The sequence below is a fragment of the Myotis yumanensis genome, unplaced genomic scaffold (assembly GCF_028538775.1).
Source record: "Myotis yumanensis isolate MYYU_CA2020_CCGP unplaced genomic scaffold, mMyoYum1.0.hap1 SCAF_2, whole genome shotgun sequence".
NCBI lineage: Eukaryota > Metazoa > Chordata > Mammalia > Chiroptera > Vespertilionidae > Myotis > Myotis yumanensis.
This window is the reverse complement of record NW_027223753.1, coordinates 48,355,500-48,382,400: the sequence shown is the minus strand read 5'-3', so window position 1 is coordinate 48,382,400 and position 26,901 is coordinate 48,355,500. Positions and strand designations below refer to the sequence as shown.

At 35.7% G+C, this 26,901-nt stretch overlaps 1 protein-coding gene across 1 annotated transcript in view; it reads left to right on the top strand.

Annotated features, from left to right (window-relative positions):
• DNAI4 (dynein axonemal intermediate chain 4) overlaps positions 1 to 26,489 on the top strand; it is a 58,275-nt gene extending 31,786 nt beyond the window's left edge. The window contains 9 exon segments of the mRNA XM_070405334.1: positions 5,409 to 5,611; positions 9,361 to 9,447; positions 10,620 to 10,771; positions 12,972 to 13,129; positions 13,938 to 14,059; positions 18,535 to 18,633; positions 19,256 to 19,482; positions 20,251 to 20,407; positions 25,240 to 26,489. Coding sequence (XP_070261435.1) covers positions 5,409 to 5,611; positions 9,361 to 9,447; positions 10,620 to 10,771; positions 12,972 to 13,129; positions 13,938 to 14,059; positions 18,535 to 18,633; positions 19,256 to 19,482; positions 20,251 to 20,407; positions 25,240 to 25,290 — 1,256 coding nt within the window. The 3' untranslated portion in view covers positions 25,291 to 26,489.
• Positions 26,490 to 26,901: the final 412 nt, after the last annotated feature.

Here is a 26,901-nt window from a genome sequence, read left to right as displayed (position 1 = left end):
TTGTGAATTTTCTTCTCCTTTTTTATTAGTCTAGTTGTCCAGTTTTTTAAGATAGAAAGTTTGTCATTGATTTCACATGTTTTTTCTTATCTAAGACAGGCATTTTACATTATAAATTTACCTGTAAGTACTATATTAGCTATATCCCACAAATTTTGATATCTTGTGTTTTCATTACTATTCAGTTAACTTTTTATTTCTTATGTGGGTTTTCTTGACCAATAGGTTAGTTTGAGGTGTGTCTTTTTATTTTTAAGTTTTTAGTAATTTTTAAACCACCCTTTCTTTTTTTAAAATTCTCATTTGAGGATATTTTTCCATTAGTTTTTGAGAGAGTGAAAGAGAGAGGGAAAGACAGAAATATCGATGTGAGAGAAACACATTGATTGGTGCCTCTTGCATGAGTCTCAACCAGGGCCTGGGCCAGGGAGGAGTCTGCAACCAAGGTACATGTCCTTGACTGGAATCAAACCTAGGACCCTTTGGTATGCAGGCTGATGCTCTATGCACTGAGCCAAACTGGCTAGAGCTAAACTATTTTTTCTTATTGAATTCTAATTTAACATTCTGTGGTGGTCAGGGAACATATTCCATATGATTTTTATCCTTTGAAATTTATCGAAACTTGTTTTATGGCCCAGCATATGGTGACTGTTTTATACTCAAGAAGATTTTATATTCTGTTGTTATTTGTTATGGTATTTTTAAAATGTTAATTTTGTCAAATTGTTGATAGTATTTTCAATTTTTATCTCTATTGACTTTAAAATATATATTTTTTATTGTTGATAGTATTACAGATGTCTCCCATCCCCCCCTTTATTTATTGATGTTTTGTTGACCCTTTCTACCAATTAATGTGAGAGTAATATTTAAATCTCTAGCTAGGATTATAAATTTGTCTATATTTACCTTTAAGTTTATTAATTTTGCTCTACATATCTGAGAGCTTTGTTATCAGGTACATTCAATCTTAAAAGTATTCTGCCTTATGGATGCTACCCTTTTTACAAATCATTATTTATACTTTCATGATCAGGAAATGCCCATACTTATTCTGGTAGTACTCTGTCTTGAAGCCTAATTTGCATAACATTAATATAGCCTCACTAACTTTCTTATCCTTATTATTTGCATTATCCTTATTCCTTTTACTTACAACATTTTTATTTTTATGTTTAACCTGTGTCTACTATAAACAATATATAGTTTGGTCTTTATTTTGTTACTCAGTCTAACATTCTGCCTTTGTGCATTTTTATCTGTGCTTCCTCAGCTAGACTGCTGTGTTTTGCTCCACTCACTTCCCAGCACGTGGTGAGGTAATGGTCCCAGGCTGAAAGTGTGCTTGACCCTGGTGTTCACAGCTGTGCAATGCCTATTGTTTAATGCCTGAAAACAGTTACCTCATATTTCAAGTACAGTTTTATATTTATTTATGGCAGGAGGTCAAGTTTAATACAGTTTGCCCATAACAACTGGAAGCTTATCACAGCCATGTGGAACTCATCATTGACCATTTTCAAAAGATGAAACAGTACTTTTACTTTTGGTTATGATGTAGATAATTATGAGACCACAGGGCATAGAGATGAATTGTAGCAAAGTATGTAGTTTTGCTACTTGATGACACACAGATATAGATAAGAGTTCAGAGAGTCTGAGATGACTGGAATTGGTGGGATAAAGAATCAGGCAGGAGGAAGCTATGAAGAGGAAAAAAATGCATAAATCTACCATAGAGTCTTTGCCTGAAACAAAAATTGTGCATGTTGGGGTAAAATTGTGGAAAGTAAAGAACAACCACCAGGAGCTATAAAATGAACAAGTGTCAGAGTTTACTCTGGTCTGAAAGACATTTGAGTTCTTTTTTTTTTATTTCTTTTTTTTTATTAAATCTTTATTGTTCAGATTATTACATTTGTTCCTATTTTTTCCCCCCATAACTCCCCTCCACCCAGTTCCCACCCCACCCTCCTCCCTCACTCCTCACCCACTGTCCTCATCCATAGGTGCACGATTTTTGTCCAGTATCTTCCCGCATCCCCCATACCCCTTTCCCCCGCAAGAATAGTCAGTCCATTCCCTTCCTATGCCCCTGATTCTATTATAATCACCAGTTCATTCTGTTCATCAGATTATTCACTTGATTTTCAGATTCACTTGTTGATAGATGTGTATTTGTTGTTCAAAATTTCTATCTTTACCTTTTTCTTCTTCTTCCTCTTCTTAAAGGGTACCTTTCAGCATTTCATATAATACTGGTTTGGTGGTGATGAACTCCTTCAGCTTTTTCTTATCTGTGAAGTTCTTTATCTGACCTTCACATCTGAATGATAGCTTTGCTGGATAAAGTAATCTTGGTTGTAGGTTCTTGGTATTCAACACTTTGAATATTTCTTGCCACTCCCTTCTGGCCTGCAAAGTTTCTGTTGAGAAATCAGCTGACCATATGGGTACTTCCTTGTAGGTAACTGACTTTATTTCTCTTGCTGCTATTAAGATTCTCTCTTTGTCTTTTGCTCTTGGCATTTTAATTATGATGTGTCTTGGTGTGGTCCTCTTTGGATTCCTTTTGTTTGGGGTTCTCTGCACTTCCTGGACTTGGAAGTCTATTTATTTCACCAGGTAGGGGAAGTTTTCTGTCATTATTTCTTCAAATAGGTTTTCAATATCTTGCTCTCTCTCATCTTCTGGCACCCCTATAATTCGGATGTTGGTACACTTGAAGCTGTCCCAGAGACTCCTTACGCTATCTTCGTATTTTTGGATTCTTTTTTCATTTTGCTTTTCTGGTTGGGTGTTTTTTGCTTCTTCGTATTTCAAATCATTGACTTGATTTTTGCAATCCTCTGGTCTGCTGTTGGGAGTCTGTATAATATCCTTTATTTCAGTGTATGCTTAATTTCTAGTTGGTCCTTTATCATAACATCGAGGGTCTCATTAGATTTCTTGTACATCTCATTAAGTTTATTGGCAGTTTCTAGAAAATTATTGAAAAACCTTAAAAGTGTGGTTTTGAACTCTATATCCAGTAGTTTGCTTTCCTCCATTTCTGTCATTTGTGTCCTTTTTCTTTGTCTCCGCATTTTTTTATGCTTCCCTGTGTTGATACAGTGGTTTTCTGTGCTAAGTGTGCTCTAGGGCCCAGTGGTTCAGCCTCCCCAATTACCTGAGGAGGACACTCTTGGTGCACCCCCTTGTGGTCTTTGTGCACAGTCTTGTTGTAGTTAAGACTTGATTGTTGTAGGTATCACTGGGAGGAATTGGCCTCCAGGCCAATTGGCTGTGAGAATCAGCTGTGTCTGCAGTGGGAGAACTTCTGTGCTGGAGACACCCCTCTGGGGCAAGACTTGCTTCAATGGGGCTTTGGTGCTCACTGAGTCTGCCCCCTGAGTGTGTCCTTTATGTTTCCATGGAGCTGCAAACTGGATGGTCCCACTTGACCTCTGGGCTTCCTGGCTCCTGGATCTCTAGGGAGGTGCTTCTCAATGTCCTGGTAATCGCTGCAAGCCCCTCGGAGAGAAAGCTGCCCTCCAGTTCCGACCAAAGCCAGACAGACCCACTTCTCCCGTATGAGTCTGGGTCCCTGGAGACTCGCCCGGAACTGGAGCTCAGAGCCTGAGACTCCCTCCCGATTGAAAATGACAACCACGCCCTCAGCCGCCAGCCCTCTCTGCATGCACCTCCGCACCTTAGTATTTTACTTCCACACTGCGCCTCCTCTGAGTCTCGGTATGCTTTTCTCTTTCTTTCTAGTTGTAGAATTTCCACTCAGCCAGCCTTCCTGTGGTTCTGGATGATGTCCGTTCCGTCTTTTAGTTGTAGTTTTGAAGTGGTTATGCGAGGCAGCAAGCTCCAGTGTTCACCAATGCCGCCATCTTGGTTTCTCCAACATTTGAGTTCTGACTGGCCAGAGGTAGAGACCTTATTGCACACCAGGGGTGTTCAGTACATATGCAGAAGAGCTACACCTTAAAAGTAGGGTTAGACTAACCCTAAAGTCTAGTTTAGGACCACTATCTCCCAACAGACAACCCTTTACAAAAAACGTTAAAAAAATCAAGCTAATCCGAAAGTAAGTTAACTGCTTTTCAAAACAAATGGAACACTGTATAAAGGAAGAAAACATAACCCAGACGTCCAATACAGTAACATTTACAATGTACAATATTCAGCAAAAAAAAAAAATAAGACTAGTTGCATGAAGAAGCAGTAACATATAAGCCACCCTATAAGAAAACTCAGTCAACAAAAACATGAAAAAGTGGCCAAGATGATGGAAAAGCAGGCAAGGACTTTTACATGGCTATTATACCCAGAATAGGCAATATAGTATTGAAGGAGAAAAACAAAGTCAGAGGACTGGCACTACTGGACTTCAAGACTTACTATATAGCTATAGTAGTTAAGACAGTGGTTATTGGTGAAAGAATAGACACAAAGATCAATAGAACAGAATAGAGAGCCCAGAAATACATCCACATGAATATAGTCAATTGATCTTTGATAAAGGAGGAAAGAAAGCAATGAAAAAACGATAGTGTTTTCAACAAATAGTACTGTAACAATTGGAAATTTACATGCAAAATAAAGAATCTAGATACCCAAAAGTTAACTCAAAATGGATCATAGATCACAATGTAAAATGCAAAACCATAAACTTGTACAAGACGACACAGGAGTATGACCTTGAGTATGATGATGACTTTTTTTCCTTATTTAACACCAAGAAATAAGAAAAAAGTGGGTACTAATATCAACACAAAAAACTGTAGGGTTAGTCTAACTCTTCTGTTAACACATAGATGTTTATAACAGTTTTATTGATATACTTTTACCCAGCCCTTCTTACAACCATAAAAGAGGCACAGTGCCTAATGGACCTCTTTGCATTTTGGAGGCAGTGTATTCCTCATTTGGATGTGCTCATCTGGCTTATTTGTTGAGTTACCTGAAAAGCTGCTAGTTTTGAGGGGTGTCCAGAAGAATAGGAGATTTTGCAACAGGGCCAGGCAGAACTATTCAAGGTACCCTGTCATTTGGGTATCTTGATCCAGCAGATCCAATGGTGCTTGTAGTGTTGGTAGTAGATAGAGATGCTGTTTGGAGCTTTTGGCAGGGTCCTATAGATTAGAAGAGGACAATCTTATTTTTTTAAAAAAATATATACTTATTACTGATTTCAGAGAGGGAGAGGGAGAAAGAGAGAGAGAGAAATAGAAGAATCAATGATGAGAGTGAATCATTGATAGGTTGCCTCCTGCATGCCCCACAATAGGGATTGAGCCGGAAACCCAGGCATATGCCCTAACCAGCAATAGAATCCATGACCTCCTGTTTCATAGGTAGACACTCAACCACTAAGTTACACTGGCCAGGCGATAATCTTTTTGATTTAATTTTAGAACCAAAACCTGAAGGGCCTAAAGACCTTTCAGAAGGTAAAAAACGTGAAGAGGTAGAAGAGAAGAAGGAAGAGGAAGAAGAAATAGAAATAGGTGAAGAACAATCAACAATACCAGCCAATTTGGAACGACTTTGGTCCTTTTCCTGTGACTTAACCAAAGGTCTTAATGTGAGCAGCCTCGCCTGGAATAAAACAAATCCAGTAAGTTATCTAATATTTTAACAATTCCATCTCTAGCATTTAAGGGAAATTGTCAAGTCCTAATGAATATTTTTTTAATTTAAGCAAGTATTTAAATAAACATAACCCCTAGTTTTAAAATGTCTCTAAAGAAAATTCATGTTTCAAAATGGAAAACACATATAATTATGAAAATTTTTTTCTCCTTTAATATAAATACATTATCATTTTTATCTTTATATATATCTATATTGATTGTTTGATTGATTTCAGAGAGGAAGGGAGAGGGAGAGAGAGATAGAAACATCAATGATGAGAGAGAATCATTGATTGACTGCCTCCTGCACGCCCCCTACTGGGGATTGAGCCTGCAACCTGGGCATGTGTCCTTGATGGTAATCAAACCTGGGAACCTTCAGTCCTCAGGCCGTCGCTCTATCTACTGAGCCAAACCAGTTAGGGCACCATTTTTATCTTAATAGATGTACTTGAGACACTCTCTGAATCCGTATCAGATATTGAGAAATGAAGTAGAATATAGTATATATTTGATTTATTTCAACATTTACTAAACTCAGGTATCCAGATTTGTATTTGTATTTTACTTGTATTAATACAAAAACTCTGTGAGTTAGGCTTCATGATGTTGATGAGGAAATTGAAGCACAGAAAGGATAAACAACTTGCCCAAAGTTGTACAATGTAAGTAAAACAGCTGGAGTTCAAACCCAAACATCTACCTCCAGGTTTCTTGCTTTTAAATACTAATTGCTAAAAATCATCCTGAGAAAGACTATTCATTCATTAAATGAATCATCAAATTGGGGGATGGCTCATTTGCTTGTAAAAAAGAGATGATTATAGAGTAATGATACTTATTTTCTCTTGGGGTTTATAAACTGCTTCTGAAGACATGATTCTCAACTAGTTATTCCAAAACGCTTTTATGTAATGGCAATAAATATTTAGTGTATTTTTAAAGTGATCAAAATTAATTTATTGGTTTAAGTTGTATTGTATTATGTATGGTTAAGAATTAGCCTTATTATTTTATTGCCACGTCTTTTAAGATGCTATGTGCAAATACGATAGTTGTTATGGTTATTAAATAACAGAAGTTCTATAATCATTTTTGTTGAAGACTAAATAACACTGTAAAATGTATATATTTTTATTGATTTCAGAGAGGAAGGAAGAGGGAGAGAGAGAGATAGAAACATCAATAATGAGAGAGAATCATTGATCGGCTGCCTCCTACACGCCCACCACTGGGTATCGAGCCTGCAACTCGAGCATTTGCCCTGACCAGGAATGGAACCATGACCCCCTTGTTCATAGTTCGACACTCAGCCACTGAGCCACACTGGCTGGGCTGTATAAGATTTTTAATAAAATAAAATCCTTTTAATTTGGATTTGTCATTGTAACACTATACTTGAGAACATCTCATAGATAAGTGAGATTCAATAAATCAATAATAACTGTAATAAACACATATGAATTCTATTTAGAGACTGAATACACTAACATTTTATTTTATTGAATTTATTGTGGTGCCAATGATTTATAAAATTATATAGACTTCAAGTGTACAATTCTATAATACATTATTCTATATATTGTATTGTTTGTTCACCACCCCAAATCAAGTCTCTTTATCGCCATTCACCCCTCTTTACCTTTTCTACCTTCCTCCACCCCCCATTTTCTCATATTGTTTTTTCTTAACCTCTTCACCTTTTTCACCCAGGCCTCTCCCCCCCCCCCCCCCCCCGCAACCTCCATCCCCTCTGACAGCATTCAGTCTGTTCTTCATATCTATGAATCTGTTTCTATTTTTTTGTTTTATGTATTTTGATAATTAGATTTCGCATATAAGTAAAATCATATGGTACTTGTCTTTTCCTGACTGGCTTATTTCACTTGGCATAATACTCTCCAGGTCCATCCATGCTGTTGCAAAAGGTAAGCCTTTCTTCTTTTTTATGGCCAACTCGTACTCCATTGTGTAAATATACCACAGCTTTTTAATCCACTCATCTACTGATGGACACGTGGGCTGCTTCCAAATCTTGGCTTTTGTAAATAATACTGCAATGAACATAAAGGTGCATATATTCTTTCAAATCAGTGTTTCAAGTTTATTTGGACACATTCCCAGGAGTGGAATTGCAGGGTCATATGGCAGTCTGATTTTTACTTTTTTGAGGAAACTTCAGACTGCTTTCCATAGTGGCTGCACCAATCTGCATTCCCACCATCAGTGTGCAAAGGTTTCCTTTTCTCCACATCCTCACCAGCACTTGTTTGCTGACTTATTGATGACAGCCATTCTGACAGGTTTAAGGTGATTTCTCATTGTGGTTATAATCTGCAGTTATATCTCTGATGATTATATTGATGCTGAGCATCTTTTCATATGTCCATTGATCATCTGTATGCCCTCTTTGGAGAAGTGCATATTAAACTCATTTGCCCATTTTTTAATTTGATTGTCTGTATTTTTGGTGTTGAGTTTTAGAAGTTCTTTACAAATTTTGAATATTAATCCTTTATCAGATGTATCATTGGTGAATATGTTCTCCCATTCAGTGGGTTGTCTTCATTTTGCAAGAGTGAAACATCGATTGGCTGCCTCTTGTGCGCCCCCTACTGGGGATTGAGCCTGCAACCTAGGCATGTGCCCTGACCAGAAATCAACTGGCAACCCTTTGGTGCATGGGATGTACCCAACCAACTTAGCCACACTGGCCAGGGCAATCATTAACTTTTGTCTATTTATACTTACATAAGCATGTCTTGAAATGACCTGCTTTAGTCATCAACTCAGGCTGCCATCATAAAATACCATAGGCTGGGTGGCGTAAATAATAGAAATTTGTTTTCTCACAGTTCTGGATGTTAGGAAGTCCAGAATCAAGGTGCCAGCTGATTTGTTCCTGGGAAGCCTCTCTTCCTGACTTGCAGATGTCTGTGTCCTCATATGGTAGAGAGGGCTCTGCTGTGTCTTTCTCTTTATAAAGGCCATTGATTTTACAAGATTAGGACCCCACCCTTATGACCTCATGTTACCTTAATTGCCTCCTAAAAGCCCTGTCCTTAAATATAATCCACATTGGGGATTATGAGTTTTACATATGAATTTTGAGGGAGGAGACACATCATTTTATGATACCTGTCTTTACCTTAAATATCTTTATTTTACACTTAGAATGATTTGGTCATTCTAAAAAACCCAAGGGATATTATAATGTAATAACAGTTTTGGAAGATTATCTCAATACTAGAGGCCTGATGCGTGAAAATTTGTGCAAGAGTCGATCTTCCTTCCCCTGGCTGCCAGCACCGGCTTCCCTCTGGCACCTGAGACCTGGGCTTCCCTCCTCTGGCTGCCGGCAGGCACCCGGGACCTGTGCTGGCTTCCCTCCGGCCCCAGCTTCATCAGGAAGGACATCCGAAATGACATCTGGAAGACATCCAGTCTAATTAGCATATTATCCTTTTATTATTATAGATGTAAAGGAACTTGTTAGCAATTCATTCTTTGGGGGTACTTATTGTTTAATCTGAAAATTTGATTATCATTATAATTTTGCTTAGGAAGATGAAGGTGTAAAGTAAAATAGAGGGTATACTAGTATTCAGAAAAAGTCTTAATTGAAATGTTTTATCACTATTATAAACACAGTTCATTAATATGCATCTTTGTACATTTGCAAATATTTATATGTCACCCTATCTTATATTAAATGCAATTTTCTGATTTTCAGGATCTTTTGGCTGTTGGCTATGGGCATTTTGGATTTAAAGAGCAAAAAAAAGGATTGGCTTGCTGCTGGTCAATAAAGAATCCCATGGTAACCCAAACAGGATGAAGACCCATTTTTATTTAATTAAATGTTGACATGATTATAAAGCAGATAGTTGTTCAAGCAAGACATTTTTTGGGGGTTTAAGTACATAATAATTAAAATTTGTTCTTTTTGATATAGGTGAAAGTAAATTCATTTACAAGTTCATTCAATAAATATTTATTGAGCATATACTATGTACTGTTATATCTGTTGATCCAGAGTTGAACCATTATTGTTTATCATGGCTAATTACAAAGAATGAATTTGCAAAAAAAAAAAAAAAACCTTTGAAAATTACATTTCATTTAATACTGGGTTGTTTCTTAATATATGAATAACTCCTTATCACCCTATAAGATAGATTTTTGTTATCCTCAACTGATATAAAATAGGTTAATATGACCATCTTATTGCCATGAACTTTCCAAAGAGAATAAATAAGAATCAACCATTTGTGTGTGTGCATGTGTGTGTGTGTGCTAAATAGCCCCAGTCAATTTGTTACTTTATAGCTTTACATTTAGTTTTAATTCACAACTGAAATGTAAAGTAAAAAACTTAGAAAAGGATCAGAAGATCATATGAAAATAGAGTTTTTATAAATATTCCCACTTTTGTTAGAAAGATGGGTTTATATAGCATAAAAGAAAGGAAGAAGCAATTTTAAACAGGTAGAAGGATTGATATAAGATTCATCACCAGTAGGCTGTCTTCTTTTCCAATAGGGTGTTAAAAACAAGAAAGTATTTAGATTAGACATTGAAACAAACCAATAAAATGCTTGACAGAATTTTAGGAAAGTACCTTAGCGAGTTTGGAGCAGATAGGAACACATATGTTAGATGATTTGTTTGGAGCCCATTATTGTTTCTTTAAGAATGTAGTCCTATATTGATCAAACAAATACTATTGAAAAGTTGCCAATATATGGTAATTATTGTAGAAGCCCATCTTGTATTTCTTAAAATTATTGAGCTCTGAGAATTCATCAAAGGGAGGGAAAGGAGGTTTTGTTCTCATCTGTACTGCAACTTAGGAAGAGAAAAGTAACTTAATGTAGACTAACTCTTCTCACATCCCCATTGGCACTAGACTACACTTTAGCCATCATCAGACCCTACCTACCTTGGTGTACAAAACCAAGTTTAACATGTAATATGGTATTTTTGTTTCAGTGGCCAGAACGTATTTATCAGAGTCCATATGGAGTTACTGCTGTGGATTTTTCCATTGGAACACCTAATCTTTTAGCAGTTGGCTATCACAATGGCACCATTGCCATTTATAATGTACAGAGCAACGTTAATGTTCCAGTTCTGGATAGCAGGTGAGGATCCAAGAATTAGATAAATGTAGAATATATGCTTATTTAGAGAGAAGTAAAAATTTAATGTTATTTGGTCTTGAGTGAACGTTTACATTGTTACTGAGAATGGTACCATTATTTTTCAAACATTCAATAATTTCTCCTATTTTCTCTCCAGCTGGAATGCTTTGCCCTAATATCTCCTTTATCTTCTCTGCCCACCTCACCAACAAATTTCCTTTGGCTTGAAAGTTTTATGCTTATTCCTTTTTAAAGAAAAATGTTCTCAATTTTATTGAGGTATAACTGAAAAATTGTATATATTTAGGTTGTACACTCTGATTTTTTAAAGGTGTACAATGCGATGATTGAATATCTGTATACATTGTGAAATGACCACAGTCAACTTAATTAACACATCCATCTCCTCACATAGTTACTATTTTTTGCATGTGTGGTGAGAAAACTTAAGGTTACTCTATTAGCAAGCTTCAAGTATACAATACAGTATCATTAACTATAATCACCACGCTATATATTAGTTTTCCAGAAATGACTCATCTTATAACTGAAAGTTTGTATCCTTGATTGCTGTGGTACCACCTCCTCAAGGAAACATTCCCATTTCTTTCTTTTGTGCATGCTATACACAACTTTATCACAGCACACATCATGCTGTATATAAATTGTTTATATATATATCATTCTCCTGAGGAGGCTGTAAGCTCTTTGAGGGCAAACATTAAGTCTTGTTTATCTTAGCATGCTCAATACATCCATCACATGATATCAGATATGTAACAGGATTACAGTGTTTAAGAATGAATGAATGGCCCTAACCGGTTTGGCTCAGTGGATAGAGCATCGGCCTGCAGACTGAAGAGTCCCAGGTTCAATTCTGGTCAAGGGCATGTACCTTGGTTGCGAGCACATCCCCAGTGGGGAGTGTGCAGGAGGCAGCTGAATCGATGTTTCTCTCTCATTGATTTGTCTAACTCTCTATCCCTCTCTCTTCCTCTCTTTAAATATCAATAAAATACATTTTTTTAAAAGAAAAAGAATGAATGAATGAATATAAATAAACAGTGCAATATACAGATGATGTATTATAGAATTGTACACTTGAAACCTATTTAATTTTATTAACCAATGTCAGCCCAATAAGTTTAATGAAAAAGAAATAGATATAGAACTCTTAAAAGGAAAAAAATGAATAAATAAATGAGTCATATTGAGAAAATAAAAAAGTTAAAGGGGGAGGAGGATATTGAATATATTAGGTTTTTGTAATAGACCATATATCAATGGGGCAAAAATGAGGTAGAATATTTACATTAGTTTTGAGTAAACTTTGCTGGAACTGAATGGAAATAGGCATTAAAACAGAAGTTCTTATGCTTAACTTTGAAATTATTTGCATAGTTTTGTAAGTGGGGGCCTTTCTGCTTATTTCCAGGAAGAGAGTCCATAAATTTTACCATAAAATCAAAGATATCTATGATTTTAAAAAGATTCAGACACTGGGGGGTAAGGGAGGGTAGGGGTTTGTCAAGGGCGGGGGGGGGAAAAAAGGACACTTATGTAATACCCTTTGTAATACTTTAAGCGAAAAATAAAAAAAAAAAAATTAAAAAAATAAAAAAATAAATAAATAAAGCATAAAAAAAAAAAGATTCAGAACTATTATTTTGGAGAGTTCACATTAAAAAAAATCAAGGGATTCAGCACTAGGAACAGAGCAGTCAGTAATCTGACAAGTGATTTTAAAATTCACTGAGAAGTGAATAAAACTTAAACAACTTATTCATTTAAACTACAAAAAATCCTTATAAAGATAAAGATACTTAATATTCAATATGTATAAAATAAGCTAAATTTAAACAATTTAACTAGGAAAAAAGAAAAGGAATAGAATAAGTGAAATACATTTTTAAAAGAAAGGAAATAATTTGCTTTTGTATTTGTTATGAGAACCAATAGAATTAAGTAGTAACAATTTTCTTTTTAAGAAATGAGAAAAACGGCAGTGAATATTAGGTATCAAAGTGATTATTTTTCCTGTTTTTCAAAATATTTAAATTAAAAATCCAGTTTTCAACAATAAAAGCACTCTATAAGTAGGTTATAGTGCTCTATGGTGTTGTCCTTATCACTTGTACTCTAAGTCTTTTTTTAAAAAAATTCTTATAATGAGTATATACTTAGTACTTTTCTGTTTCAGTGAATCACCTCAAAAACATTTGGAACCTATATGGCAACTACAGTGGATAGAACAAGATCGAGGAACAACAGGTGATGACAAGAGAGAAATACTAGTTTCTATATCAGCAGACGGAAGGATCGCCAAATGGGTTATACGCAAAGGACTGGACTGTTATGGTAAAAAAAAAAATACTACTAATAGATATCAAGTTATCTTTCTCTCGTTATAGGCTGAATTAAAAATTCCTAGTAAACCATGTATAAGAGGTGAAAAATTTTGGTTTTGCTAAATAAGAAAATAAAACTGGGCTTGGTCATTTTTTAAATAAGCATCTAGTTTGGGTATTTGTTAATTTTAACCTAATCACATGCAGAAGATGGCAGAAATCATTATTTGCAGAAGGGACATATTATATCTACAATACTTTTTCATGTGATAAATAAGATATATTTTTTCTTTTTTTTTTTACCACTCTGAAATAATTTTAATAAATTGGTTTGGGGACAGTTTAGGATTTCAGTTGAAACTAGTTAACACTCTCAAACAACACTATTATATTTGCAAATTTAGTTTTCTAAGGCAGGAACCCTTTTCCCCTATTCTCTCCCATTACTTTTTTCCATTTATTTATCTCTTCCCTGCCTCATTCTAAAAATTAATTCAGATGTCTATATAATTGCTTGGAACTATGGCACCAATGTAGCAGAAACAGCGTATATGTATTAAATCATATGGCAATTGATTTTCTTCCCCTGGTATGTACTTGCTCCACTCACCATCCTAGCTTCCTCTAACTACTAAAAACCCCAAATTGGTCCCAGGGAAAGCACTTAAAACCTTATATTTTCAGAGCCATGAAAAAACAGGTCAAAGGGAGAAATCACACTAATATCTCCCCATGAAGGAAATAAAAATCTGTGTATCTCATGATTTGAAACCCTTGGGGGACCTAAGAAATGTACTGTATTTTTTCTTTAAATAAAGATTTGATGCGTTTGAAGCGAACTACTGCCAGCATCAGCAGAAGAGGAGGGGAAAAGGAAAAGAAAGGCGAAGCTTTGATATCTCGTCAAGCTCCTGGGATGTGCTTTGCTTTTCATCCCAAGGTAAATTATTTCAATCCATGATTTACTATTGCATATAACCACTTCCAATAATGGAAGTATTTTAAGATATAAAGCAAGACAAAAAGTTAGCATGTTAACTAATATTGTGCCTTGTAAGTAAGAACATAACAAACACAGCTGCCAACCAAAGGTGGTATGGCACATTCCAGTTGACTATACTCTGTCTTTATCTTCTTTCCAGAGAAAAGGTCTGTATTTCTGAGGAACTATGGCAAGATCCTCTTTACAACTGCATGTATAATGAGTGCCCCTCCTTGCCCTTCTTGTCTGCTCTGCTGCTCTATTGTTCCGATAGAAACCAAATGTACCATATAGTCCCCTAGATCCTCCATGTGAGGGGTTGCTCTTACGATTCTAGGCATCAGGAAGACTACATTGCGCACCAGTAGTTTTGTTGCCAGCTTTACCCAGTGGCCAGATAAGTTTCTAGTAAACGAGTACAAAAAGGTTTTACAAAGTCTCATACTTTAAAAAGATAATAGCTTGTAAGAACATGTAATAAATAACTTCAAAATGCAATGGGTATTTAATTTTAAGGCGTGCCTTTAACATTATGCAAAACACTGTGTAATATGAAACAGAGAATGCTCGTGCTCCGCCCACAATGTGTTAAGTTCCTGCTTATCAAGCCCAGAATCAAATCGAAGCACAGTTAATGAACTTCTACTTTTTAAAATTCTTTTTATCTGGAGGTTCTTTGGAGTCAGAAAATTCAGCCATTATGACCCACTTCTACGAAAACATATCCTAATGTTTTCTGATATGTAATATGGTCATCTCTTTAGTGTCACCGTTGTCTACCTAATTATGCAAACAAAACTTGAGCTCCTACTTTGTTCTATCCTAGCATCCAAATGATAGTGAAGTCTCACTGCATCACTCCTTCCAGCCCAAGCGTACTCCTTGTTAATGTAGCTCAGGCCTTTGTCATGTTTCACTTTTATAACAGTGCTAGCATATTCTAACTGCCTTCATTCTCAAATTCCTGTAATCTACTTTTCACCTAACTCTAGAACAGTGGTTCTCAGCGTGGGCAGGCTGGTGGGTATTTTCCCACCAGGAGACTTTTCATAATGTCATGACACATTTTTGGTTCTTACAGCTGGAGGAGGTGGGGCATAGGGAGGAATGCTATTGCGGCCTAGTGAACAAAGTCGAAGGATGCGGGGAAACATCCTATAAATGCATCGTGCAAGGACCATCGCCATCTCCCACCCCCAAACAAAGAATTAGCTGACCGAAAATGTCCATAGTGCTGGGTTGAGAAGCCCTAGTCTGGTGTCCTAGAAATGTTCTTTGGTGGGAGGAATTCAAGATGATCATGTAGTCTATAAAGCATGTCAAACTCAAAGGCTAACACGGGCCAAATAAACAAGGTCGAAGTTTATGTGGGTCGCAAAAAAACAAAAGCTTCAATTTTCATTGAAATGTAGGTTTATTTTGCGACATGCTGAATACAAAGGGCTGAAATAAACGAGTAATTGTTAACATAACATAATAGGACATTTTAATAAAAATTAATATTTTTTCTTGGACATTAACTTACCAGACACTGAATAACTATACAAATTAATAAGCGTAATGCAAATAAACCTATTTTTCTTGTTCTCCGAAAGTGAAATATTTCCTGTGGTGCACACCAAACAAGTCAGTCCAAGACTAATGACATGGCAATCGGCTGCTAAAATATTCGCTGCTAGTAATAGTGGAGAGAAATGGTGCGCCTGCACATAGGGCACATAAGGGAAATGAATGCAACACAATTATAGTAATCAGTCATTAGCGAATGTTGTAGTTAGTTAATAATTATGTATAACAGGATATTGTAAAAATTAAATTACAAAATTTTTATTAAAATGTTTCTTACAAACTGTTATATTAGCTGGGCTACAAAAATATTTGTTGTGGGCCATATGTGGCCCGCGGGCCATGAGTTTGACATGCTTGCTGTAAATGAAGACTTTTACTTCTTCCTTTTTAATCTGGTTACCTTTTATTTCTTTTTATTGCCTGATTGCATTCATTAGAACCTCTAGCACAAGTGGGAATGGAAATGGCGAAAACAGACATCCCTGTCTAGTTCCTTATCTTAGGGAAACAGCATTCAGTCTTTTACTATTAAGTGTGATTGAGTATAATGTAAGCTGTAAGTTTACTGCAGATGGAATTAGATCCTTACTGCATCCATCATACACAAAAACACTTTTAAAAGAAAATGTAGGAGAATATCTCTATGACCTCAAAGTAGAAAAAATCTTCTTAAACAAGGCACAAAAAAGTATCATCCTATATAATAAAAGCCTAGATGGCATCATGCACGATGCCCTCGTGCAACGTCGCCACAAGATGGTCAGCAGGGGAGGGAAGTTGTGGGCAAACAAGCCAGCAGGGGAGGGCATTTGGGGGCAACCAGGCTGTCAGGGTAGGGTGGTTGGGGGGGACCAGGCCAGCAGGGGAGGGCAGTTGGGGGCAACATCAGGCCGGCAGAGGAGGGCATTTGGGGGCAACCAGGCCAGCAGGGGAGGGCAGTTGGGGTGACCAGGCCTGCAAGGGAAGGAAGTTGGGGGCAACCAGCCAGCAGGGGAGGGCAATTAGGGGTGACCAGGCTAGCATGGAAGGGCAGCTGGGTGCAACGAGGCCGGCAGGGGAGGGCAATTAGGAGTGACCAGGCTGGCAGGGGAGGACAATTGAGGGCAATTGGGCTGACAGGGGAGGGCACTTGGGGATGATCAGGCCAACAGGCAGAAGCGGTTAGGGGCAATCAGGCAGGCAGGCAGGTGAGTGGTTAGGAGCCAACAGTCCAGGATTGAGAGAGGGATGTCTGGCAGTCGGACATCCCCCACGGGGTCCCTGATTGGAGAGGGTGCAGGCTGGGCTGAGGGACACCCCCACCCCTGTGCACGAATTTCATGCACCAGGACTCTAGTATAAATATATATATCTATTATATATAATATGTATATATAATAGATATATATATTTAGTATATATAATATACTAAATACATATAAATACCAGCTACATTAAAATGAGAGCTGCTATTTACCAAAAGATACCAAAGGAAATAAAAAGCCATACACTGGGAGAAGATATTTGAAACATATTTAATAAATAAAGAATATGTAATAGAACACAAACTTAAAGAAATAAATATAAAAAAGAGAGATTATTAGTAAAATAGTCCAGAGATGTGAACAGAAGAGGAAATAAAAGTGTGCTCAATGTTGTTAATATTCACATACATGGCAATCTAAACCATTAGGTATAATTTTACACTTAATAAATGGAAAAATTTAAGATTTCTGATATGACCAACTGTTGAAGAGAATGTGGGTCAAAGGGAACTTTTATTTACTGCTGAATGTAAATTAATAATGGTACTTGGGGGGAGGGGGGTGGATTTTACTTTTTGTGTAATTTAAAATTGCATATGCCCCATGATCTAGTATTTGCATTCTTAAGTACTGGTACACACTAGAACAGTGTGTCTAAAATGTTAATGTACATATAAATTATTTGGAAATCTTATGAAAATGCAGATTCTGATTCAGTATTTTTGGGATAAGGCGAGATTCTGCAGTTCTAAAATGCTCCCAGGTGATTCTGACCCCACATAGTTAGGACATAGAACACTTACTTTCAGACTTTCTAACTATGACTTATTTCACTATAGGAAATGCATTTATTTATTTATTTATTTATTTAAAAATATATTTTTATTGATTTTTTTTTTTTTACAGAGAGGCTGGGAGAGGGATAGAGAGTGAGAAACATCGATGAGAGAGAAACATCGATTAGCTGCCTTCTGCACACCCCCCACTGGGGATGTGCCCACAACCAAGGTATATGCCCTTGATTGGAATCGAACCCGGGACCCCTCAGTCCGCAGGCTGATGCTCTCTCCACTGAGCCAAACCAGTTAGGGCTAGGAAATGCATTTAAAATCCTCATTTAATACATACATTTTGTTATAGATTTTTGAACTAGACACCATCTAGTTCAATTTCTCATTCCCAGCAAGAACCATTTCCTTAGCATTATATACATAAATAGCTATTATTAAGTCATCCGCCTTCTTCTTGACTTGTTCTATTGAAAGAACACTTATTATTTCCCTGGACTGCTAGGTCCAGTGAGAGATAGCTCTAAGTGTTAAAAGGTTTCTTCCTCATTTTAAGCCAATGTTTGTCCATGTAATTTCTAGATAGGATGCTAAGTTATATCCTCTATTCCAGCAAAAAGTAAATCTATATTTTCTTTGCACAGTAGTTCTTCAAGTAGTTTAATTATTGTAAAATCATGATAGAAAGAAAAAGACAACAGACAACTATCTTTAGTATTTCTAGTTTTGGTTCTTGAATTGATTTTAATATATCTTGAGTGGTCTAATCTTCTATTTAGCACATTTACTAATGTATCAAAAACCAATGCATTTTGATTTTTTTGTGTTGTAGGACACAAATATCTATTTGGCTGGCACTGAAGAAGGTCACATTCACAAATGTTCTTGTTCATATAATGAACAATACCTAGATACCTACAGAGGACATAAGGTTAGTTTAATTATAGTAAGTATGGTAAATGTATCTTGAAATATTTCTGAAACAATAATATCATTATGCATAGTATTTTAAACATGCAATACATTTACACCTTCAGAGTTAAAAATATCAACTCAAAATAAGTGCTTGCTTGCATGGAAACTACCAATAATGTGTGGGGCATTGTTTTTGGCTTCCAGATATCCTCAGTTTTTTCTTGCACATTATGGAAGTCACAAGTTTTATTTGTTTCTGACTTTGCTTATAACATGCTGATCCCAAAGTAAAATTGTCTCTTGCATATCCCTGTTCTGCATATCTTTTATAATTGTTCCATCTATATTTTCTTCATTTCTTTTTTCTTAACACTCCTTATATTTTTAAGTCAGTATGTATAATATGTATTAATATTCAGTGAGTATTGTATCAACTATTTTTTAATGTTTTTGTATGGCATAATTTAGAGAAGATTCAATTTATGACGCTACTTTCAGCTAAAATAATACCCACATAATAATGCATGGTGGATAAATCTTATAGAAATCTTAGCATTTTAAATTTGTTGGTGAAGTTTAAAGTATCAGATATTAAATACTATTTACCAATGTGTTTTGATTTATTTTTTTAATTTAAGGGTCCAGTGTATAAAATAGCATGGAATCCGTTTTGTCATGATGTGTTCTTAAGCTGTTCTGCAGATTGGGGCGTTATTATATGGCAACAGGAAAATACCAAGCCTTTTTTGAGTTTTTATCCAACTACTTATGTTGTTTATGATGTTGCCTGGTCCCCGAAATCATCCTATATATTTGCAGCTGCAAATGAGAACAGAGTGGAGATTTGGGATCTTCACATCAGCACGTAAGTGTTAATATTTTTCTTGGGGATGTTTCTAGTAGAAGTAGGTCAAACTAAATGATACCTGTAAGTTTTGACATTGGTTACAGAGACCTGTACAGGGTGGGGCAAAAGTAGATTTACAGTTGTTCATATGGAAAACAATGCAATGATTAATAATAACACAAGAATAAACTGTGTTTTCTGTATTCACAACTGTAAACCTACTTTTGCCCCACCCTGTATTTACTTTGAAACAAGTAATAGTTTATACTATGAGAGTTCTTCAAGAATAAAGATGTATGCCAGGATGCTATATTAATATTAATTACTTATGTGGTTATAAACATATTTGAATGAAAATAGGTTATATTGCCCTGGCCAGTGTGGCTCAGTTAGTTGGATATAGTCCCATACACCAAAAGGTTGCCTGTTCCATTCCCGGTCAGGGCACATGCCTGGGTTGTGGCTCTATCCCCCATGTGGGACATGCCAGAGGCAGCCAGTCACTGTGTCAATGCCACATCGATGTTTCTCTCTCACCCCTCACCCTTTCTCACTCTCTAAAAATCAATAAAAATCAATAAAAAGAAAATAGGTTGTATTATTCATCTCCTCAAATGATTAAATACTGATATATAATATTAAGAAGCAGTTATTTTGATTTTGAAAATGCTTAAGCTTTTTATTTTTATTGCATAAAATCACAAAAAGTATTTCAGACTTCTCTAAGTCTGAATATACAAAGAACATATTAACAACTGAATTTACAAATAAAATATTGTATTACAGTTTGGATCCTCTAATTGTGAATGTTGCTAATCCTGGAATCAAGTTCACAACTGTTCTCTTCGCTAAACAAACAGATTGCCTTCTAGTGGGAGACAGTGATGGACAGGTTGCTGTGTATGAACTGAGAAATATGCCCACTGCTTTGTCTTCTGGCCGGGTAAGATTCAAAAGTCAAAATTTTATGTAATTGTATGATTTTATTTAGTTGCAATTTTGTGTCATACAAGGAAGGGCTTTACATTTCTTATATTGTAAGTGCGGTGCAATGGAAAAAACATAAGTTACAAGAACTGCTACCTACTTGGCATGATTCCTATCTGTTCCCTGTCTGTAAAATTGGAATAATGATGTTGTTGAGCATAAGATTTATAAATGTCATATGAAAGAACTTAAAATTGTACCTAATATTTACTTAGGACTTAATAACTGTTAAATATAGCTGAAAAATTTACTGAAATATATACAAAAACTTTTACAAGAAATAATATTTTTAGATATTATCCAATGTTCCTAAAATAAGCATTTGTTTCTATTGGTTTAGCATTATCCTTAGTCCCTTTCTCTGATCTTCAAATACCAAAGCTTTGTTGTAAAACTTTGACAAGCCAAATAATATCAAAGCTGTCCATTATTTGTAAGGTAGCTTTTCAAGTTTTTCTGTTTCTTACGTTTAACTTTCTATTTTAAGCAGTAATCTGGAAAATATTACAGTAAATACAATAAACATGTTAAAAACATTAAAATATTCAGAAATCAATAAGGAACAACACTAAGACTCCAGGAGAGAGTGGATAGTGATTGGAAACTTCATTCACAAAAAAATGACTAGTAACTTACATTTTAAAATTCAACCTCACTAATAATTAAAGAAATAAAAAATTATTACATTAAATTAACATGTGATAGCATTCTCATATATCAAAGTTTTTTTTTTTAATGGGACTGCTCAGTACTGGCAAACATTTGATAAGATAGGTCCTTGGCTATACTGATGTTTAGAATAGAAATTGGCGTAACTTCTTTGGAACCAAATTAGCAATATGAGCCAAGACTACCCACTTCTGGGACTCTATCTTGTAGAAATATTCATAAAGGCAATCAAAGAAATTAATTATAGCATTATTTGTAATTGGATTAAAAAACAAAAAGAAAAAGGAAACAACTTAAATATCCAACCAGAGAAAAATATGGTCAGGGAAGGAAGATGTGTTGATTAAATTTGGGTCACATGTCAGAGGTAGAGTTCTACCCCAACCATAACTTTATTTGACTGTAAATGCTAAATAAATAAATAAACAAATTGAAAATACATAAAAATAAATCAAAGTCACAAATTTATTTGTTAGACAATTTAATATGGCAGGTTCTCTCATATATAGTAAGTATTTAACATACAAAATATATAGCCAGAACTGGTTTGCTCAGGGGATAGAGCATCAGCCTGTGGACTGAAGGGTCCCAGGTTCGATTCCAGTCAAAAGCACATGCTCGGGTTGTGGGCTCGAACCCCAGTAGGGGGCATGCAAGAGGCAGCCAATCAATGATTCCCTCTCATCATTGATGTCTCTCTCTCCCTTCCTATCTGAAATCAATAAAAATATATTTAAAAAAATAAAAAAGAAAATATTTATAAATTCCTTAATACAAAAATAGTAAAATTATGTTTAATTTGCTGCATTATTCCCATATACAATTCTTATTCTTCTGAGGGTAAAAATATGTTTTCTCAATAAAGAAACAAATGAAACATCCTAAGTAGTTTTGGAGATTATTTTCTCAACTGGCTGAGATGCATATTGACTGTAGACATTTAAAGGAATTTTCCTAACTGCCGAGCCCTATCGCACTGTTGATTTGTCATTGTCCTCCATATGGAGAGGTCTCAAAGCCCTTGTCTCCTAAAGTCTAGTTACATATTACTTACCTTCTCCATTCTTTTATGGAGTTCTGCAACATGTTGCTGCGTCACTTGATTGATTTCTGTCAAGTGATTGAAACAACCTAAGTGATCATCAGTGGAGAACTGGACAAGTAAAATATAGTGCATTCACCTGAGTGACTACAATACCAAAGTTTAATTGATGTATATTTCAACATGTCAATATGACACATTTTGAATACATAGTATTGAGCAATAAAAGCAAATTTCATGAAAGGAAGTACAAAATATGATTTTGTAATATTATTTAAGCACAAAAAATAAAACTGTGTTCTTAGGTATGCTTATAGTTAGTAAATGTATAGACTGGAAGGTGGAAGACAATGTTTCATTTCTGTGTTTGGATTTGTATCATTTAGAGACATCTTTTTTTGTGTGAGCAGTATGCCATGTAAGCAGAAAATAGGCAAAACTCAGAGTCTGAACATTTTTGGCAAACTACTGTGTGTGTGTATGTGTGTTTTAATGATTTTAATGCTGGTGAGCAAAATTTTCTTTTAACAAATATATTCCATAAATTAGTAAATAAATATAGTTTCCTAATACAAATAAGTCTTTTATGCTTTTGCTCATAATATTCTAAAGGTTAATGATTATATTTCTGGGAAATTAAATTATTAATCAGTTTTTATATTACTTATTGTCAAACACGAGGTTAACTGATATAGCTCTTTTGTAGCTTTGCAGAGAATTATAATCATAACAGTAATTTGAAGTCTCAAAGCAATTAATGCCATTATTTTCTATCAAGATATCTTATCAAGTAACATTATGATCTATAATTTTCCAATTAATTTTAACCAAGAGTGAATAAAATTTTTGGAAGTCTTATGATTTCATTCTATAGGAAAAATCTGTACCAAATTTATGGTAAAGGCTGCCTCTGGCAAGTGAGAGCATTGGGGTGGGCTGCAAAGGGAACTTTAATGTTATCAGTATGGTTTTATTTCTTTTATTAAAAAGTATCCAAGGCTGCCCTCGCCAGTGTTGCTCCATGGTTAGATCATTGGATTATGCATGGAAGGGTCATGGGTTTGATTCCTGGTCAAGGGCATATACTTGGGAGCAGGTTCAATCCCTGGACACTTCAGGGCACATGCATGAGGTAACCAACTAATTTATCTCTCTCAGATCTCTCTCTCTCTCTCTCTCTCTCTCTCTCTCTCTCCTTCTCGCTCTCTCTCTTTCTCCTTCCCCCCTCCCTTACTCCCTACCACTCTCTAAAAATCAATGGAAAAAAATATCCTCAGGTGAGAATTAACAAAACAAGAAAGGTCTCCAAGGCAAAGATGACATTTGTTGGTTTGGAGTAGTTATGTGTTTTCCAAAGGCAAAGCACCAGGCAGCACACATACCATGTATGCTCAGCTGGGTTCACTGGGGAAAACCCACAGAGAAAGGATTGACAGCAGTTTTAAGACCACAGCTCCCCCGTGTCTCTGCATTGCCCATCACCCTTTGTGGCCTTGCACAGTAACAGGAGGAGAAGGATCTTTGGACTGTGGAGGTTTTGAGTGACGAGATTTCTGAAACTCTGGCCCCTCACTGATGTGATAAAAAACCAGAATACAATTGTGCTGTGACATAGCAGAACATTGGCTGCAGCCCTATCCTGTCAAAGTCAGGATTCATGGTTTGGGGTAACATCAGTATGGCGCCTGGCATGAACAGGCACCTGGGATCCAAGCCTTGCAATTATAGCAAGTGATGTAGCCAGTTGTCAACAGGATTAACCAACACGTTAGCATTTATTGTTTGTTGAAGCACCAGTTCTCTCCTGGCAGGATGGGAATTGGTTGCTGGGGGCCCAAGTCTTGCACTGTACAGAATTATGGTTCAAGCACTTGGCAGAAGCCAGTTTCAATAGGACACTGCACAAAGAAACTTCCTTTCTGGAGGCAGCCTGTAGAGAATTACTCCTGGATATTTTTTCTACTCTTACGTTTCAGTGTACAAATGTTTGTCATATTATTCTATGTACTTGGGCTTTTACCTTTTCCTTCCCCAAATTAAAGAAAAAATAAAAGTAAAATCTTCAAAATGGGGTTTTAGAAACATAAAACACACAAACACAATAAATTCATGCTGAGAGACACAGAAGGCAGAAAAAAATACACCATTCTTTCAGCAAATATTTACTAAGTATGCACTATGGCAGGGTCTATTTGGAGCAGTAAGAACATAATAGTGAACAAATTATGGAAGTGATCTATTATATTTACCCAAGTGAGAACAAGCTAGAAAGAGATGGGTTTGAGAAGCAACCTGGGAACTGATTGGGAGTGTCAGGACTTGAAGGATGGAAGGAAAGCCACAGAGAATTATGGTACCCGCTAAAAGACAGGAACTGGCCTACATGTTATCTGAGGTGTTTATAACTCTTCAGAGTTTATAGTACACTTCCACATATATTAGCTCACTCAACTCTTAGAACACTCTTTAGAAGTAGATAGATGTTAACTATTTCTAGACGTAAGTGATTTTCTCAAGATTACCTTGACTGTGTGATCGGGAAATCTCCAGGCTCTGCTCCCAATTTCCATCTTTTCCCTGTATCTTTCTTAAAAACTCACTTCCCATCTTTGGTTTCAGCCTCTTACATATGATCATTTTACCCCTTTAGTACAAAGGTCATTGTTATTATTACATGAAATACATAATCCACATAGAAATTCAGTCATTTTACTCTCTCTAAATCAAGTACTGTATTACAGATCATGAAAAAGCCTAAGATAATATTAAGATTAAAAGTTATTTTACAGATGAGAAAATTCAGCTTTATGCATTAAGCTAATCAGGAGCTGCCAGAATTGTCCCTTTACTGAATTCTTATAAAACTGCTTATCAAACTTCAGTGAAGGAGTCTTTCATAGAAAAGAGCAGATTTATACTAGGGATTTTTTCCCTTTTACAATCTTAGTGATAAGATATGTGTATCACTAACATATATTTATATATATTTGACTTATAAATGACAATTTAAAGACTACTTTACCTCTTAATTTGTATTTATTGCATTGTAATTGTGTGACTTTTTTTTTCTTTTCCAGAGAGATGTGATAGATAGTTTGCTTGGACCAAGGTCAAATCAACCAGCATAAATTGTCATTACTGATATCCTTTCTTGTTAATTGTTTTTTTTAAAGGAACAATTTTAATATCTAATAGTCTGATTGGATGCAGTAAGCTGGGATTTTGATTTTAGAAAACAATATTTAATGTATAACTTCTATTTGAACTTAATAGAAATTTAATCAACCTTTATTCCAGAGATATGTTGTTAGTTTTTTATCCAAGCTAATTGTAAGGGTATTGTTGGGATTTTCTTAATTTTTGAAAGGTACTCCTACTCCATTTCTTAATTGTATTCCAAGTACACATACATACTTATAAAATGTCTACGTACATTAGAAAATTATTATTCCTTTAGAAGAAAAGCTTGGAAGTTATTAGAATTACTTAAAAATCTTTATTAAGTCTAAGTTCTATACACATTTAAATCTTCTGTTTTCCAAGGTTTGTGAATTATGCAGGTGTTAGTATTAAGAAAATACTGGATTCTCATACTCAACTTTAAATCAGTATTCATCCTCTTAGATCTGAGAGCTGAGCTATAGAACTTATTAGACTATTTGACAAGCAAAAGACATGACAGCAAAAGTCAGAACTGCACTGTTTGGCCAGCAGGCATGACACTCACAGTTCAGGGAGAAGAGTTAGTCTGGGATACATCAGGGCTCCCTCCTCTGCATGCCCGAATCTGCCCAGACTTAAGTGGGCCCACAGAGAAAACAGAAAGTCCCTGATCTATAGTTTGCATCAGGATGTTATTTTATAATGACTTCTAGGGCAAGCTTGTGGAAATAGAAGGAGTAGGAGGCAGTGACTCCTCCAAACATAGATTGCTAACAGTCTGTTCCATGCTGTTTGTTTCAACAAGTCCTGGTTTTTGTTAACTGAGGCTGAAGGACAGTATGGCCTATAAAGCATGTTACGTGAGGAGGACAAGACAAGGCATTTAAAACTCACTAAACTCTCTAAAAAGGATATATATTAAAACTAAGAATACAATCGGTGCAACAGTGGGAACTACCTTTCACAAGTATCAATTTCTTCAACATCTCCATTTCTTTGGAGCCATCTGTTAAACAAAAGCAAGGCAACTTTTAGGTAGACTGAGATGTGAGGTCATGTTATAAGGAACATACATTTCCTACTGGTAGAAGTCTATTGTAATACATCCCCTTGTCTTTCTGAAAGGTTGGACTTTCAATAGCACCCTGTGCAACAAAATAAAAACTTAATTTCATTGGAAAAAAAGTGTTTCTTTTTATTATGTATTTTTGATCATTAAAAATTTTTTTACATATCCTACTCTCATTGAACCTAATTTAAAAATAAAGCTATTTTATACTCCTGGATCCTGGGCAATTGACCCTATTCCATTTTACCCTTCTGAACATCATTCTTGTAGACCAGCCGTTCTCAACCTCTGGGTCGCTACCCCTTTGGCGGTCGAATGACCCTTTCACAGGGGTCGCCTAAGACCATCCTGCATATCAGATATTTACATTACAATTCATAACAGTAGCAACATTACAGTTATGAAGTAGCAACGAAAATAATTTTATGGTTGGGTCACAACATGAGGAACTGTATTTAAAGGGCCAGAAGGTTGAGAACCACTGTTGTAGACTCTCCCATACTTTTAG